Below are 14,606 nucleotides of genomic sequence, written 5' to 3' on the forward strand. Positions count from 1 at the left end.
TGTGCTTTCCCACAGCCTCACCAGCGCTTGGTCAGACTTTTGATTTTTGCCAATCTAATGATTGTGAGGTGGCATCTAAATATTTGGCATTCCTTCTGGGAAGGTTGAACATCTTTATGTACATTTATTGGTCATTCTGGTTTGCTCTTCTCTGATTTGCTTATTTTTATTTTTGGCCTATTTCTTTATAGGTTTATCTTTTTCTGAAAAGTTTGATTTAGTTCTTTTTACATTCTGGATCCGAGACTTTGTTATATAGAACATTTTCTTACAGTCTGTGGCTTGTCCTTTTGCTTCGTTTATGAGTTATTTTGTAGAACAGAAGTTTTGAATTTTGATGTAGATTTATTAAACTTTTATGAATTGTGGTTTTGTGTCTTGTCTAAGAAATTGCTACTCAATTCAAGGTCGTAAAGATATTTATCGTAATACTTTTTTTTAAGATGTGTGTGTGTGTTTTAACTTTTAGGTCTTAATCCATCTATAATTTCTGTTTGCGTTTGTGTGAAATGTGGGAATCTACTTTTTAAGTTCCATGTTGATAACCAGTTGTCCCCCTGTTACTAGAGTAGGGCAATCTTTCCGAATGATTCATAGTGCCATTTTTTTAAATATTTTAACTTGCCATTCACACTTGGGTCTCTGTTGGGGCTCTCAGTTCTGTTCTGTTGATCTTATTTGTCTGTGTCATTGGTGTGACAAGCCTTGATATCGCGTAGTGTGCAAGCACTTTTTCCATGTTCATTTTTCCCAGAACTTTCCTGGGTTTAGATGCTTATTTTTCTATATGGATTTTGGAATCAGTTCATCTAGTTTAAAAGATCGTGTGGAGATTTTGATCTTGATCACACTGAATTTGTAGATTAATCTATGAACCACTTCATTGTGTAAACTCTATGAGGACTTTTGTCAGTTTTGTTCACTTCTGTGTCCTCAGCGCCTAGCAGTGCCCAGCACATAGTAGGTGCTTCATAAATATTTATTGAACGACTATTCAACATGGCATACCTTTCTATTCAGGTCTCTTTTATATCCTTCAGTAATATTTTATAATTTTCAGTAAAGGAGCTTATATTTTGTTAGATTTTTTTAGGTACCCTATAATTTTGTAACTATTGCTTCTGCTATCTTTATTTTTAAATGTATTCTAATTGGCTATTAATGGTGTTTGGGGATGTTATTAATTTTCAAATATTGATTTTATATTTAGCAACACTGTTCACCCTTCACTTTAGTCCTTATAGTTTGCAGACTATCTTGGATCTTCTAAATAGTCAATGCTGGTGACTTGAAGTCATCTAACCTCTCACCCTACCCTACCTAATATATTCTCTGTTTGAGTTCCGGACAAAGGAGAGATCCCAAAATTGGACAGCAGGGAGAGTAGGAGGAAGAAGAGGAAGAAAGGCCCGGGGGTCAGCTAAGTCATAACTCCATTAGCTTTAAAATAATCTAATGTTGGCCTAATATTATATGATTTACAGTCACTACTCTTGTTAGAAGGGATATAGCAATTCTTAAGAAGTTCACTTTGTATCGTCTGTCTTATTGTAAAGTGGTGAAGTTTTAGGAAACTGGGGAAAAGCCAGTGAAGCTGAGGCGCAGACGCTTGGAATAACTTGCTCAGGGTCCCAAAGCCAGCGGCAGAGTTGTAGAATGCTGGTGATCTCGTACGGTTAGTGCTGCCTCTGCAATTGTAAGTTAAGTATTTCAGTCTCTGACCACAACCCGCTCTCATTTTAACTGTTTCTCTTGTTTATTTTGATTTCTATTTGTTGTCCTTCCTCGAGACCCCCAGGCCTGTGACTTGTCCAGGAAGCCACTTCCCCTGCTGTCTAGCCTGCTTCTCAGGCTCCGTGGCTAACCATTCTGTCATCACCAATACCCTCAGCCCTCTCCTTGTCTTGTCTCCTTAACTGTCCTCCAGAGCTCCAGCCAGCAATCCTTTAGTCTCATCCTCTGCTTCTGCGCACACACTGCTATGAATCGCACTGTCACTGGGTTGGGACCAAGTCTGCTTCCTGGCCTTCCCCCTTTCCCGGAGCCCTCTCACTGCTCCGCAAACTTAGTCGATACCCTCCCATTCCAAACTTTGGGTGCTTTCCTGAAGCCTTTACCAGTACCTCCCTCATCATTCTCTGAAAACAGTGTGACTTGTACTTTACAGAGAAAACAGGGATCCCTGGACAGGAACTCCCTGAACTCCTTTCTTCCTTCCTGGGAACTCAATTGCATTAATTGCACTTTGGTTTCCTCCCATCTCAGCAGAAAGCTGTGTTCTTTCTGTCTTTCTGGTCCCTTTTCCTCCTACCTCGGGAAACTTGCTCCTTCGTTAACTCCACTCTCTCATGTCTGCAACTTCTCCCTCTTCTGGCTTTTTTCTCCCACCTTGAGAAAGGACACACTGCAAAACTGTCCCTCTAATTTGTGTCCTCCTTGAGTCATCCCATCCTTCAGTTAGAGCTTCTTTAAAAACGTTTCTGTTCTCATCACCTCCACTGCACCTCCCTTTACGTTCCACACGGCAGTCTCCTCAGTCTTCCTGCTGATGTGCTAAATTCGAGGTTGTCAGCGACCTCTTCTTACCACACTTGGTGGGTACATTTTAGTTCTGATTTTACTTGACTTTTTGAGTCTTTGAACTTATTTTCATTTTCAAACTGCTCCTCCTGGCTTTCTTTGGCATCATTCTTTCCTGGCTTTCCTTCTGCTTTCAGACTGCCATTGCTCGCTTTCTCTCACTAGCATTGCTTCCTCCATTTACCCCGTAAGTATTGGCTTTTCCTAGGATGCCGGTTGGCCATCCTTGTCTTCTTTCTCGGAAGGCTGCACTTCCTTGTCAGTGTCTTTTTTTCTGGAGCACATCATAATTACATGCCTTTTTACATGTTGTTTTGTCTGTCTAGGATTCTCTGCTTCTACCCTCACTCCTCTTTTACCTATTGTACTCCCTGTGGTTGGGATATCTATCCACTTATCCATCATCTATCATCCATCCATCCACCCACCCATCATCCATCTGTTCATCATCCATCCATCCATCCAACGAATATTTGCTGAGCAGCTGCTCTTCTTACCTGACCAACTCTGCTTACACCCTCAACCACCAGAAGAACTATCGTTTCCTGCTTATGATTTGATCGTACCTTTTTCATACCTCTCTTAACACTCACCAGAATCTCTTGTGCTATTTGTTTGCATATATGTTTCCCAACTATGCTGGTGGGCTCCTCAGGGGATGGAGCACATCTTCATTCACTTTGCAGCCTGAGCACCAGCACAGAGCCTGACACACAGGCACAGTAATGTTTACTCACCGAGGAGTTGTAGTTTCTCAAACTCTATTGATTTCTAGTGGTAACTGACACAGGCACAGAGGTGATGGTCTTTGGAGGAAGACCTCGTTTTTTCTTTTTCCTGAAAGGAAGTGGATCTAATCCAAGTCTGAGGCGTGAATCTCACAATCGAGGAGAGCCTCACATTCTAGCCTGCCTTCATGCAGCCCCTCTCCTTCTTTCTCCCTCCACCATCAAGCAGGAATGGAGGGGACAGTGAGGTTGGAACAATTTTGATGCCAGAAACTTCTCTTTCTGTAGAGAGATTTCAAGCGACCTACAGGATTGTTAAATGTGCCTTTCGTACAGGTTTATTTCATCCCTTTTTGAGGCAGGTAAGTGGAGGGGAGAGAACAGAGGCTCTGAGACCATGGAGCAGAGGGATTCCAAGAGAGGAGCTGTGAATTTGGCATTAGTATTTGGAGAGAGAGGTTTTTGAGCTACAGTGTTCAATAATTTTCACATTTCTATGATGTGAACTATAAACTTACAGTAGAAGCTGTAAAAACTTAATGTGAGAATCACCGAGATGAGTCAGCCCTGAATGCCAAACAATAAAATGTGGAAAAGGAGACTTAGGAGTGATAAGAGGACAGACGAAAGAAGCAGCAGCGCCTTGATGCTGCCATAACGCGTGGCTGCTTGAAAAGACGCCAAGGTTCAGCCCGTACAATGTGGTGTGTTGGAAACGTGCTCTTTTCTATTAACTGAAAGAACATACGGTGTGGAAAAATGGTTTTGGCTACCTGAAATAAAATTTTTTGTAATCTTATTTGAGAGTAAAATTTTTTGTGTGAGTGTCGGAAGGGTAATAATAAATGAACACTTTTGCTTAGCCACTTGATGGGTGCTTATTTCATTGCTGCCACCGAAGGTAAAAAATACACGAAGCTTAGGATGGCAAACATAGCCATCAGTTGGTGCTCCAAAAATGTTTAGGGAGGTCAGATTGAGGTTTAATATGACCAGAGCATCAGCGACTATTTATCAGTATTTGTTAGCTCTCTCAACAGTGATTGTTGAACATGCTCAGGGCCAGGCACTGAGGGCCGAGTGGTAGCAGGGGACCCTGCTCCTTCTGGAGCCTCCATCATATCTCCAGAGTAGCTCTGACATTGGGCATGGACTCCAACCTCTTGGGAGCATGTGCTGATTTGAAGTTGAAGCACCTACTTCACCTTGATTGGTTCCACTTCCCTTTCCAGAAGTGCTTTCCTTTATAACTTGGGGAAAATAATCAGGTGGAGCGAAAGCATTGCCCTTCACGCACCTGCGTTGACTTGGCTCAAATTCCTGTTTATTCTGGAATCTCTAGTCAAGGTTGAATATTTCCTCTTGACATTTTATAAAAACTGGGAACCTCTGAGATGTACTCCCCCACTCCAATCGTCTGTTCCGTAGGCTGCATTTTAACAATCTCTTGTTTTCTTTTCAGAAGGTAAGAGGGGCATCTGGTGGAGCTTTACCAAAAAGGAGGAATTCAAAGATTTTTTTAGGTAATGTAAATAGTTATTAATACTGTGCCCGGATTTTCTGTGTGTGCATGTACGTGTCCATGTGTGTGATTTGGAGTAATGGGTTGTTTATTGCTCTACCATTTAAGGATGAGAGAAATGAATTTAACTTGAGATGGTCTCTACTTTGTGTTTACCTGATGGTGAAGGATGCTTTTAGCCCTTTTAGTTATGTTTAGTATTTTGAAGCAGTTGTATTTATAGTGACTGGAGAGTCATTGCGATTCTGCTTCTGTTCTCTTTTTTCACTGTCTTTAAAGAAGAGACAGTTTTTCTTTTTTTAATATTAGCCAAACTACAGACTTTAGTAGGACTTCACCATTTTTTTCCACTAATGTCCTTTTTTTGTTCCAGGATCCCATGTTGCATTTAGTTGTCATGTTTTCTTGATCCTGTCTAATCTGTGATGGTTCCTCAGTCTTTTTTTTTTTGTCTTTGATAACTTTGACACTTTTGAAGAGTACTGGCTGTTAATTTGTAGGCTGTACCTCAATTTGAGTTTGTCTGATATTTTCTCATGGTAAGTCTGAGGTTGTGCGTTTTTGGCAAGAACACCACAGAGGTGATGTGGCCTCCTCAGTACATGATATCAGGGGGCACATGATGCTATGTCTTCATACCAGTGATGTTAATCTTGATCACTTATGAAGGGGGTGTCTGCTGGGTTTCTCCACTGTGAAGTTACAGTGTAATTAGTAAATGTCTTGGGAGTGGTACTTTGAGACTATGCTCATATCTTGTTTCTCCTCCAAGTTTTGCATAGTGGTTTTAGCATCCATCAGTGGATCTTGTCTGCAACAATGATTTCTGTGGTGTTTGCCCAACAGTGATTTTTCTGTCTCCTTCATTCAGAAGAGCCAGTTTTGCTCATGCACAAATACTGGTTTCTCTATCATGCACTCATGGTTATATTTCGTATTAAGCTTTGATATGGTTTTCCCAGGAGAAAAAGTAGTTTGATAATGTTTGACCAAACAAATTTATATCCCTAAATGCCTGGGATTATTGTTTGAAAGGAATTCAAAATTGTTTGCATTTTATGATTTCATTTTGGTAAAAAAAAAATCTGTACAAATATATATGTATGTGTATGTATATATATGTAAATAGGTATGTATATGTGCATGCATATCTATAGGTATGTATGTACATATGTATACGTGTGTGTATATGCATGTGTATATACACACACGTATACATATATAACTGGGAGTCTGAAAGAGTCTGGCAGAATATACTCCAAGTTGTTTAATAGTAGCTCCTTCCTGGTGGTGGGATTGAGGTGATTTTTATTGTCTTCTATTTGCTTCTCTGCATTTAGCTCTTTTCTATAAGAAACATATGTTACTGTTACAATAAAAAAACACACTAGTTTGACGCACTCTGCTTCAGTGGCCCGGGTTCAGATCCCAGGCATGTACCTACATCACTTGTCAGCGTTGCTGTGGTGTTGACCTACGTATAAAGTGGAGGAAGATTGGCACAGATGTTAGCTCAGGGCTAATCTTCCTCAAGCAAAAAAAAAAAAAAAAAAGGACATTAATGGGAAACAGTTGTGGAACTGCGTTTCCTTCCTGCTTTGATTCTCTGTTACTCCACGCTGGGCCCATCCTTGCTGTCTTTTCTCTTCTTTTCAGCTCATGGTTTTCTTTATGAGGCTTAGCTGCAGTTGGTGTTCCCACCATGGCCAGTCTTTCCCACTTCTCAGCATGTCTTTGGACTACAACCCAAATCAACCGACCAAACCCAAACCAGCTTAGAATGAGCCCAAAAGCTGAAACAATTGAGTACATTCTGAAATTTTGGTTACTACCCTTCAGCTCCCTTCCACTCATATAGATAATTTGACTTCTTCCTAATTAAATGACCTCAGCATGGCATTCTTTTTTTGGGGGGAAGATTAGCCCTGAGCTAACGTCTGCCACCAATCCTCCTCTTTTTGCTGAGGAAGACTGGCCCTGAGCTCACATCTGTGCCCATCTTCCTCTATTTTATATGTGAGACACCTGCCACAGCATGGCTTGACAAGCAGTGCATAGGTCCGCACCTGGGATCTGAACTGGCAAACCCGAAGTGGAACGTGGGAACTTAACCGCTGCGCCACCGGGCCGGCCCAGCATGGCATTCTTGAAGGCGGAAAGAATGAAACATTTTGACCTACTGTTATTTTTCATTATTTTCTTTGGTTAAATGAAGCAGTTAAATGGTTAAATGAAGAGTCTTGTGCTTTAAACTTTGTGTTTTTCACTCAAAAGACCTTGAAGTTTGATTTCTCTCTGACCGTTTTGGTAGTAGGGGATGTTGTCAAGTAACTGGTTTAAACGTTAACCCAAAGGTGAGCACTGAGCTTCGTGCCTTGTGCTGTGTGGACCCCTTCCATTGCTTCCTGGGAGCACTCGCCCACTGTTTCATCTCAGTGAGATTTCGTCCTACAGCTGCTCTCTCAGCAGTCCATGCCTTACAAACCACAGGATGTGCCTCAAACTCACAGCCCAGCAAAAATTTTCTATTTGGATTGTACCAGTTTTTTAAAAATTTAAATTTGAATTTCATTAGCTGTCTGGGGCTTCCCCCAGGCCCCATTTCTCCCTAGTATTTTATAACCAGATGCTTCACAAATTTATGTTAGCTGCTTCATCCCATTAAGAATTTGGTTTTGCAAGCCCTGATTTACAGGCCCCTCAGCTGATGCTTCTTTTCTCCCAGTAGTAGACACTTTTCTCTTGTCACCTTGATCACAGCTCTGTTTTCAAGTTGATGTGGCCTATAAATTAATTTCAATGAAGGACTATATTAGGATTACATCTCACTTAAGTAAGAGAAAACTGAAAATATTGGCGACTTTGAACAAGATAGACGTTAATTTCTCTGTCATATAGAGGATGCTGGGAAGCAGCAAGTCCAGGCTGATGTGAGGGCCCTCATGTTCCATCAGGATCTAGACTTTTCCCGTATTTCTGCTTCACCCTCCATCCTGGCCTGTGATTTCCAACTTCATGCTTACTTCATGGTCCAGAATGGCTGCTGGAACTCTAGTCATCACATTCCGATTCTGGAAAGCAGGAAAGATGAAGGGGGAAGAACAAAAGATCTAATCTCCCCGTGGAGTCAGCTTCCTTCTGTCAGACTTCTCATAGATCCTCATGCAACACTTCAGTTTACACCTCTCTGGTCAGAACTTGGTCGTGTGGCCACACTGTGTGCTGCACAGGAGACTAAAAAGTAAAGTCTGTTAACTGGATTCATTGAATAAAGTCTATTAGTAAGGAATAAGGGGAGAATGGATACTGGGAGGCAGCTAGTAGCCTCTGCCACAGAGTCTTCCCTAAGGGGGACATTGGGCTTGTCTCTTCATGGAGAGGAAGAGAACTCAGAACTCTCTTGCAGGCTCTCTTGTTCTTTGACTAGAAAGTCCGTTTTCACTGCTGTTGAAATGTGGTTGTGATGCCCTTTCCCCTTCATGAAACACGTGTGGATGACTAAGGCTTTCTCCCAGGGAGAGCCTTTTCTCTCCCTTCTCTTGATGCCTTTGTGGATAATTCCTTTTCCCCTGGCTCAACGGTGACATTGAAACCGTTGACTCACTCAGTTAATGACCTTTAATTTTGATTTTATAAGAGAAACTGAGGCCACTAGCTGGTGCTAAAGGCTTACCCAAGTCTCCTGAGCACCATCCTGCCCCTCAGCAGTCAAGGCACTCTTCCTCCCAGTTTCCGTGATGTTCATTCAAGTGAATCACAGTGAAGGACCTTCCCCTCGGTTCTAGGTTTTGGTGGTAATTTTTTTTATCTGAGAGAACGCTCAGCTGGGCATTCAGACATCCATTCCTCCGCTGTGCTGCTTTGGAGCTTAGGCAGGTTACTTCTTGGAAATGGGTCTTCTCCCAGGGATCTGAGAGGATCATTGAAGTAGAGTTGGAGAAAGGTACTTTTCTTTTTTTCTCTCTCTTTTTTTTTAGCTTAGAAAAAGAGCAGCCGATCCAGGTATTGCCAGTTAATAGCCACAATGGAAAGTGGCTGCTGGGGGAAGTTGGGGGTCCTAGTCCTATGGGTCCCTAGGATGTGGTTACTCTGTAGGTTCCTCAACTAGATATTTTTTGGGATAGTGAGACTCTGGAGAAATTTGGAAATTGTAGATTTTTATTTAGAATCGTGGAGTCATACATATTTAGGAGAAATCTTAGATTTGTCCCTTAAAGTCAGAGTGTAGGTTACTTCTGCTGACTTTTCCCAAATTTGCATTAAGATGTTTGGGAAGGATCATGGTCTCTTTCCATCCCATTGAATTAAAAATAAAAATAAATTATAAACTAACTGTAAAGAAGTCCAACAAAGTTCTGCTTTTTTGCATAATAGCAGTTTTTCTTCTTTTAAAACACATATCAGTTACCAATAAAAAACCCCAAAGCACCAAGCTTTTTGATGCTCTTGCTTTGCGGTTGACCTTAGCACATTGGCGTTTTTAACTTCCTGAAGTCTCCTTTCACAGACATTGCCTGAGTGTGTGGTACGTGCTGGGCACCGTGCAGGAGGTGGGGACATGGAAGGTAAATAAGATCCGTTTCCTGCTCTTACAGCTTACCGTCTGGAAGCTTTTGAAGTTAATTCTTCTTCACAGGCAGGTCATGTAGAAGATCCCCACAAGATATCATGATCTTCCTGAAACTTATTTCAGGATTGTTTTGAAGCTCGGGCAGCCGAAGGGAAGGGAAGGCACTTCTGCTCATGTTAGTCGTCAGGAGTGTGGAGACGGTGGTGATGCTGGTGATGGTGACGGAGGCTACTCTCTGTGGAGCCTCTACTACCTACCAGATCCTATGCGCAGTGCCTTAAAACCTTATCTTTGTAATCTTCTTAACAGTCTTGTGGGGTAGTTGATGTTATCTGTGGCTCACTTTTGAGGAAAATGAAGTTGGAAAGAATGTGCCCAGCGTTGCATAGCAAGTCAATGTCAGAGTGGGATTTTTTTGAACTTAGTTTATCGCTGATTTTGGCCAGGTAAGATTTGAATTAGCGTTAGGTGAGTATGTCTTCTGTGGAAGAGACGCTTAGACAATATGTTGTGTCAGCAAAATCTGTACATAAATAAAAGGGATCTGTATTTTGGTTACTTAAAATTGTTATACACAATATAATAAAGAAAAATTTAAGAATAGAGAAAAGTTTGCCCACTATTTTCATTTGTTCAGATTTCCTTCCAATTCTTGTCTATGAGCATAACTTCTACCAAGTTATCCTAACAGTGAGGATGAATTTTGTCTTTTTAATATTAACATAGCATAAACATTTCCATATTTCTGCATAGTGTAAATAAATACATTTAAATAATATTCTATTGGATTGAACACCATTCTCATTGAACTTTTAGTTTCTAATATTTTTATTATAGATATTGGGGCATTCAAATTTTTATAACATATAGAGTGCCTGTCTTTGTTTGAATCATTTCTTTGAAATAAATGCCTTTAGTTACTTCTTAAACTCTTAGAATCCTCTTTGATGTTGCTTTTTGTTGAAATAACCTCTTATAGCTATCTAACAATGTTGTTTCTGTTCTTTGGCATTTCTGATTCTTATTATTTAGAATCTTTTATTAAAAGGTTTAGACTGTGTTTTAGCTGTATCTCATTTTCCACGTAAAACTGCCCCCTGAGAATTCAAGAGCAGAGCTATACATAGAAAGCTACTGGGTTATTGGTTGGAGGCAAACAACAAGGTCCTAACAGAAGCTAGATCCTTGGGTTCTCAGCCAGCTACTTCGTCTAGTAAAATAACTTTCTCCTATCTACAGAGCCCGTGTTTGTGTACCTGTTTGTATGTGGGTTTGTGTGCGCGTGAGTGGAATATGGCTCAATAGCTCTTTGTCACCATAGTTCCAAACATCTAAATATACAAACATGATCTGGGATGCTGGCATCCGTGTGAACTCGAGGCTGAAATGTCCATGTAAATATTGTGACAAGACATTTCCTTAAGCCTTCAGTTAACCTTTACCAGAGATTAGCCAAGCAAAGAGACGATGCCTTGATAGGTAACAGGCTACAGGAGCTCATCTTTCTTACTGAAAATTCTCCACAGCCTGTGGACACCAGGACTACTTATATTATGGGGTTCCCCCCTCTGGGTTACTCTCCAATATCTCAACAGTTCTTAAAGGGGGAGGGGGAGGCAGAAGGGGAGAGAGAGAGAGAGAGGGAGATTGAGATTTTATGTTTAAATAATAACTACCACTTACTGACTACCTATTATGAGCCAGGTCTCTTGTATATAGTTTCTTATTTATTCCCCATGTAAATTGTGAGATAAATGTTATTATCTCCATTCTATAAATGAGGGAACTAAAGCTTAGAGAGTTTGTGACTTGCCCAAAGTAACATTAAATTTTGGAGCCAGAACTGAACCTAGGTTTATCTACTCTCAAACCCATGTATTTTCTTCCATAATACAGTGTTGTGTAAAACAGTCCAACCCATTTTTGTGAAATCAGGAGCTAGGTGCCCTACAAATCATAGTGAACTGTCTATTCCTTTAAACATCTTTAAGAACTGAATACCTAGCACGTATGTCGATTTTAATTGTAAACTTTATGATATGACTCAGTCTTCTTTATACATGCCGGGACTCATAGATAAGTCCAGGTAGATGGTCACGTCAGAGGAGGGAGTTGTAAATGTCACGCCTTGGTTTGTCATCCCTGTGGATTTCTGGCTTTCCCAGTGAGTGCTGTCTTAGTGTGGAATGTTCTTTCTTCACTTCTTGTTCTTTGTTTTTGTTTTCTCCTCAGATCTAGATACTGATGACGATTTAAATAGCGACGATTATGAATATGAAGATGAAGCCAAACTTGTTATTTTCCCAGACCACTATGAAATAGCACTACCAAATATTGAGGAGTTACCAGCCCTGGTCAGTGAGTGTGCACGGCTGCTAGCTAGATGCGCGTGACTCTCTGTGTCAGGTGTGTGTGCACGTGTGCGTGTGTGGTGTGTGTGTACTGGGGGGCTGGGGATGGTGGGCCGAATGAGAGAAGAGGAGAAGAATGAGCACGAACATGAGCACATCACTTCTTCTCAGTGCAGAGGGCCGGGCTGGGTCACCTTTCAGTAGCGTTGGGCCAGGTACCCTCCGCTGCCTCATGTCGAGGGCTGTTTGGACTCATGGCTCATTGGGCTGGCCTCCTCCAGGTGGGCTGGCTTCTTGCCGCCTCGGACTCACAGTCTGTTGCTTAGATTTTCAAACTGTGGCCCTGAGATGTACAGGGACTGCTGGAGAGGGGCTGTCTTCTGATTAGAGGAGTGACTGTATTTTTCTCTCTTTTACATGTTGGCCTTCCATGTAAGATTTTGTTTGGAGAAAAACAAGAGTTCCACTGCTGAAACAGCAGCAAGATGATTATAAAAATAACCATATATTTTCAAATCACAGGGCTGCAGCATCTCTGTGGTAATGTGAACCTACTTTTTAGTTTTGTTCCTCTTGAGGACTAAGACTGTTTTTTAGGTTTTAGAATTTAGATTTAGTGGTGAGTTTTTTCCTCTTCCCTTCCCTTCTTTTTTGTGGAGTGACTTTCATTTTCCCGAACAACTTAAAGCTGGGGGTGGCAGTGATGCTGTAAGGAAACCGAGTTCTGATTGACTTTGATTCTCAAATCTTGGAAGTGGGCTCAGAGTTCCTGCAGGGGCCTTTACCGGTTTTCCCACTTTTCCCTCATTTCCTGGATTGTCTCTCTCCTTCCGTCCTTTCCTTTGTTCTCTTCTCTTTCTCTTCCTCTTTTCTGCTCTGTGCACACCCTGACTTCTCAGAGCCTGGCCACAGATGGCAGTGTAGTCAGGGCTGATAGAGTTTAGACATGCCAGTTCATTTTTTTCCCTCCTGAAACTTCACCAGAACCAAAGCCAGATCTTCGGGTCCCAGAGTCTTCAGGACTTTGTGTGACTAGATCTATGGCCACCTGCTCACTTACCCCTGCCAAGAGGGGATGCTTGTGCTGGGGTTCCCATGCCATCAGGGACCAGGTTTCCAACATTCAACCTTCTTTGCCCCTGACCTACTTTATACCTAAATATAAGACCATAGAAATGAAAATTTTATGTATTTATCTATTGTCGCTCTTTCCTCTAATTATTAGAAGTAACATAGCCTTTTTAGTGCTAAGTACACAGTGTTTAGCAGTCATACAGAATTAAATTACCGCTGCTTTCTCTGATTCCCTGTGTGACTCAAATGGCTGTTACCAAGGGTAAAATATATGAGTGGACTAAGTGGTCTCATCTCATCCCATTACCTGAAATTATACACTAAAGCTTATATCTCTCTGATGCTGAGAGTTCTTAGTGTCCTTGTTTAATATAGCTCTTACATCTGCTGTCAGGAAAGAAGTAGAGAAGCCCATTGTACATAAATGTCATGAGAAACGATTTTTCTCTCATTCGCTTATGAAGAAAAAGTCTTTTTGTGAAAAAAGTTAATAGAAGAGTGTTAAAATACTTTTAATTCTTTGTATATTCAGAACATAATTCAAAGTGTGAATACTTTTATTTAAAAGTGAAGCATCATAGAAATTGAAATCCAACAATATGTATTATATTTTATGCTACAGAGTCTTTTAGAATGAAGAAATACATTAAGAATTTAAAAGAGAGAGAAAGACAAGTGTTCAGAAGATGGGATGGGGAGACTGCAGGAAAAGTCTGGATTTATCAGATCGTGACCGATAGGATTTATCTGTATAACAGATGCGAGTTACTCTGTTTTCTTTTCGTGCTTTTGCTACATTTTTGGTATTTCATAATTTTCTTTTTAAGCTTTTAAATAATAAAAATTATTGAGCTCAAAATCACCCAACCAGTTGACTCTTTCTTCATCCCTCGAGCTTCTCAGCACAGAAAAAATGGTTTCAGATAATTACTCTATAGATCCTAGCAGAAAGTTCAACGACCTCTCTGTGCTGCAGAGTTCACATAGCATTTAGGGCTCAGTAGGGATCTTAGAATCCGGAATCCAAGGCCTCATTTTAGACATGAGGAACTCAAGCAGTGGTGTGCTTGTAACTAATTAGCAACCAGCTCCCTAGGGGAAAAGCTCTGCTTTGTAGTGTTTGCTGATTTCTGTGGTGTGAGTACTGCCACCATGGCCAATTTCAGGCTAACAACATGATGTCACTGAATGCAGCGTTGGGAAGAGATGTGCTGTAGCACACCATTATATAGAATTTCTACCATACACGTAACGTAGATGCAAATAACCCAAGTACACATATATAATAGTAAGATAGAACAATTAGGAAATGAAGAGTTTTGAATATTTATTAGCTTTTAAAAATATATTTTATTCAATTGTAATTTTATATAATTTAATTTTTAATAGTGGATGTGTTTAACCACCATCTTGCAGAATTTCTTAACATTTAGCAGTCTACTCTGTGAGCCACTTCCAGGACACCACTGAACTTGAGGCCTCCAGGGACTTGGGACAGAGCCAAGACTAGTACTAAGATCTCTTGCTTCACTCCAGAGAACAAATCCAGGGAAAGATAATTCACTGTGTAATTATAGGGTAATGGATCCTTCAGCTGTGATCCATAAAAAGGGCCTCTAAGTGAATTTAGATAATATTCTGAAAACAGTAGATCAGTGTTTTAGATAAGGGGCCCAGAGGTTTAAGAGAATTTTGTTGAGTGTCACTAGGAGGGATTTTCAAAGAAAAGAGAGAACATTATATTCAAAGCTTGGTCAGAATCATTGTGCACTGCAAGCCAG

The 14,606-nt window shown here is 40.8% G+C and overlaps 1 protein-coding gene across 1 annotated transcript in view; it reads left to right on the forward strand.

Moving 5' to 3' along the window:
- Positions 1-14,606, forward strand: part of USP13 (ubiquitin specific peptidase 13) — a 106,631-nt gene that overhangs the window by 25,072 nt on the left and 66,953 nt on the right. The window contains exons 3-4 of the mRNA XM_023623342.2: positions 4,771-4,831; positions 11,633-11,754. Coding sequence (XP_023479110.1) covers positions 4,771-4,831; positions 11,633-11,754 — 183 coding nt within the window. The remainder of the gene's footprint in view (positions 1-4,770; positions 4,832-11,632; positions 11,755-14,606) is intronic.

Source organism: Equus caballus, chromosome 19 (assembly GCF_041296265.1).
Source record: "Equus caballus isolate H_3958 breed thoroughbred chromosome 19, TB-T2T, whole genome shotgun sequence".
In the NCBI taxonomy this organism is placed as follows: domain Eukaryota; kingdom Metazoa; phylum Chordata; class Mammalia; order Perissodactyla; family Equidae; genus Equus; species Equus caballus.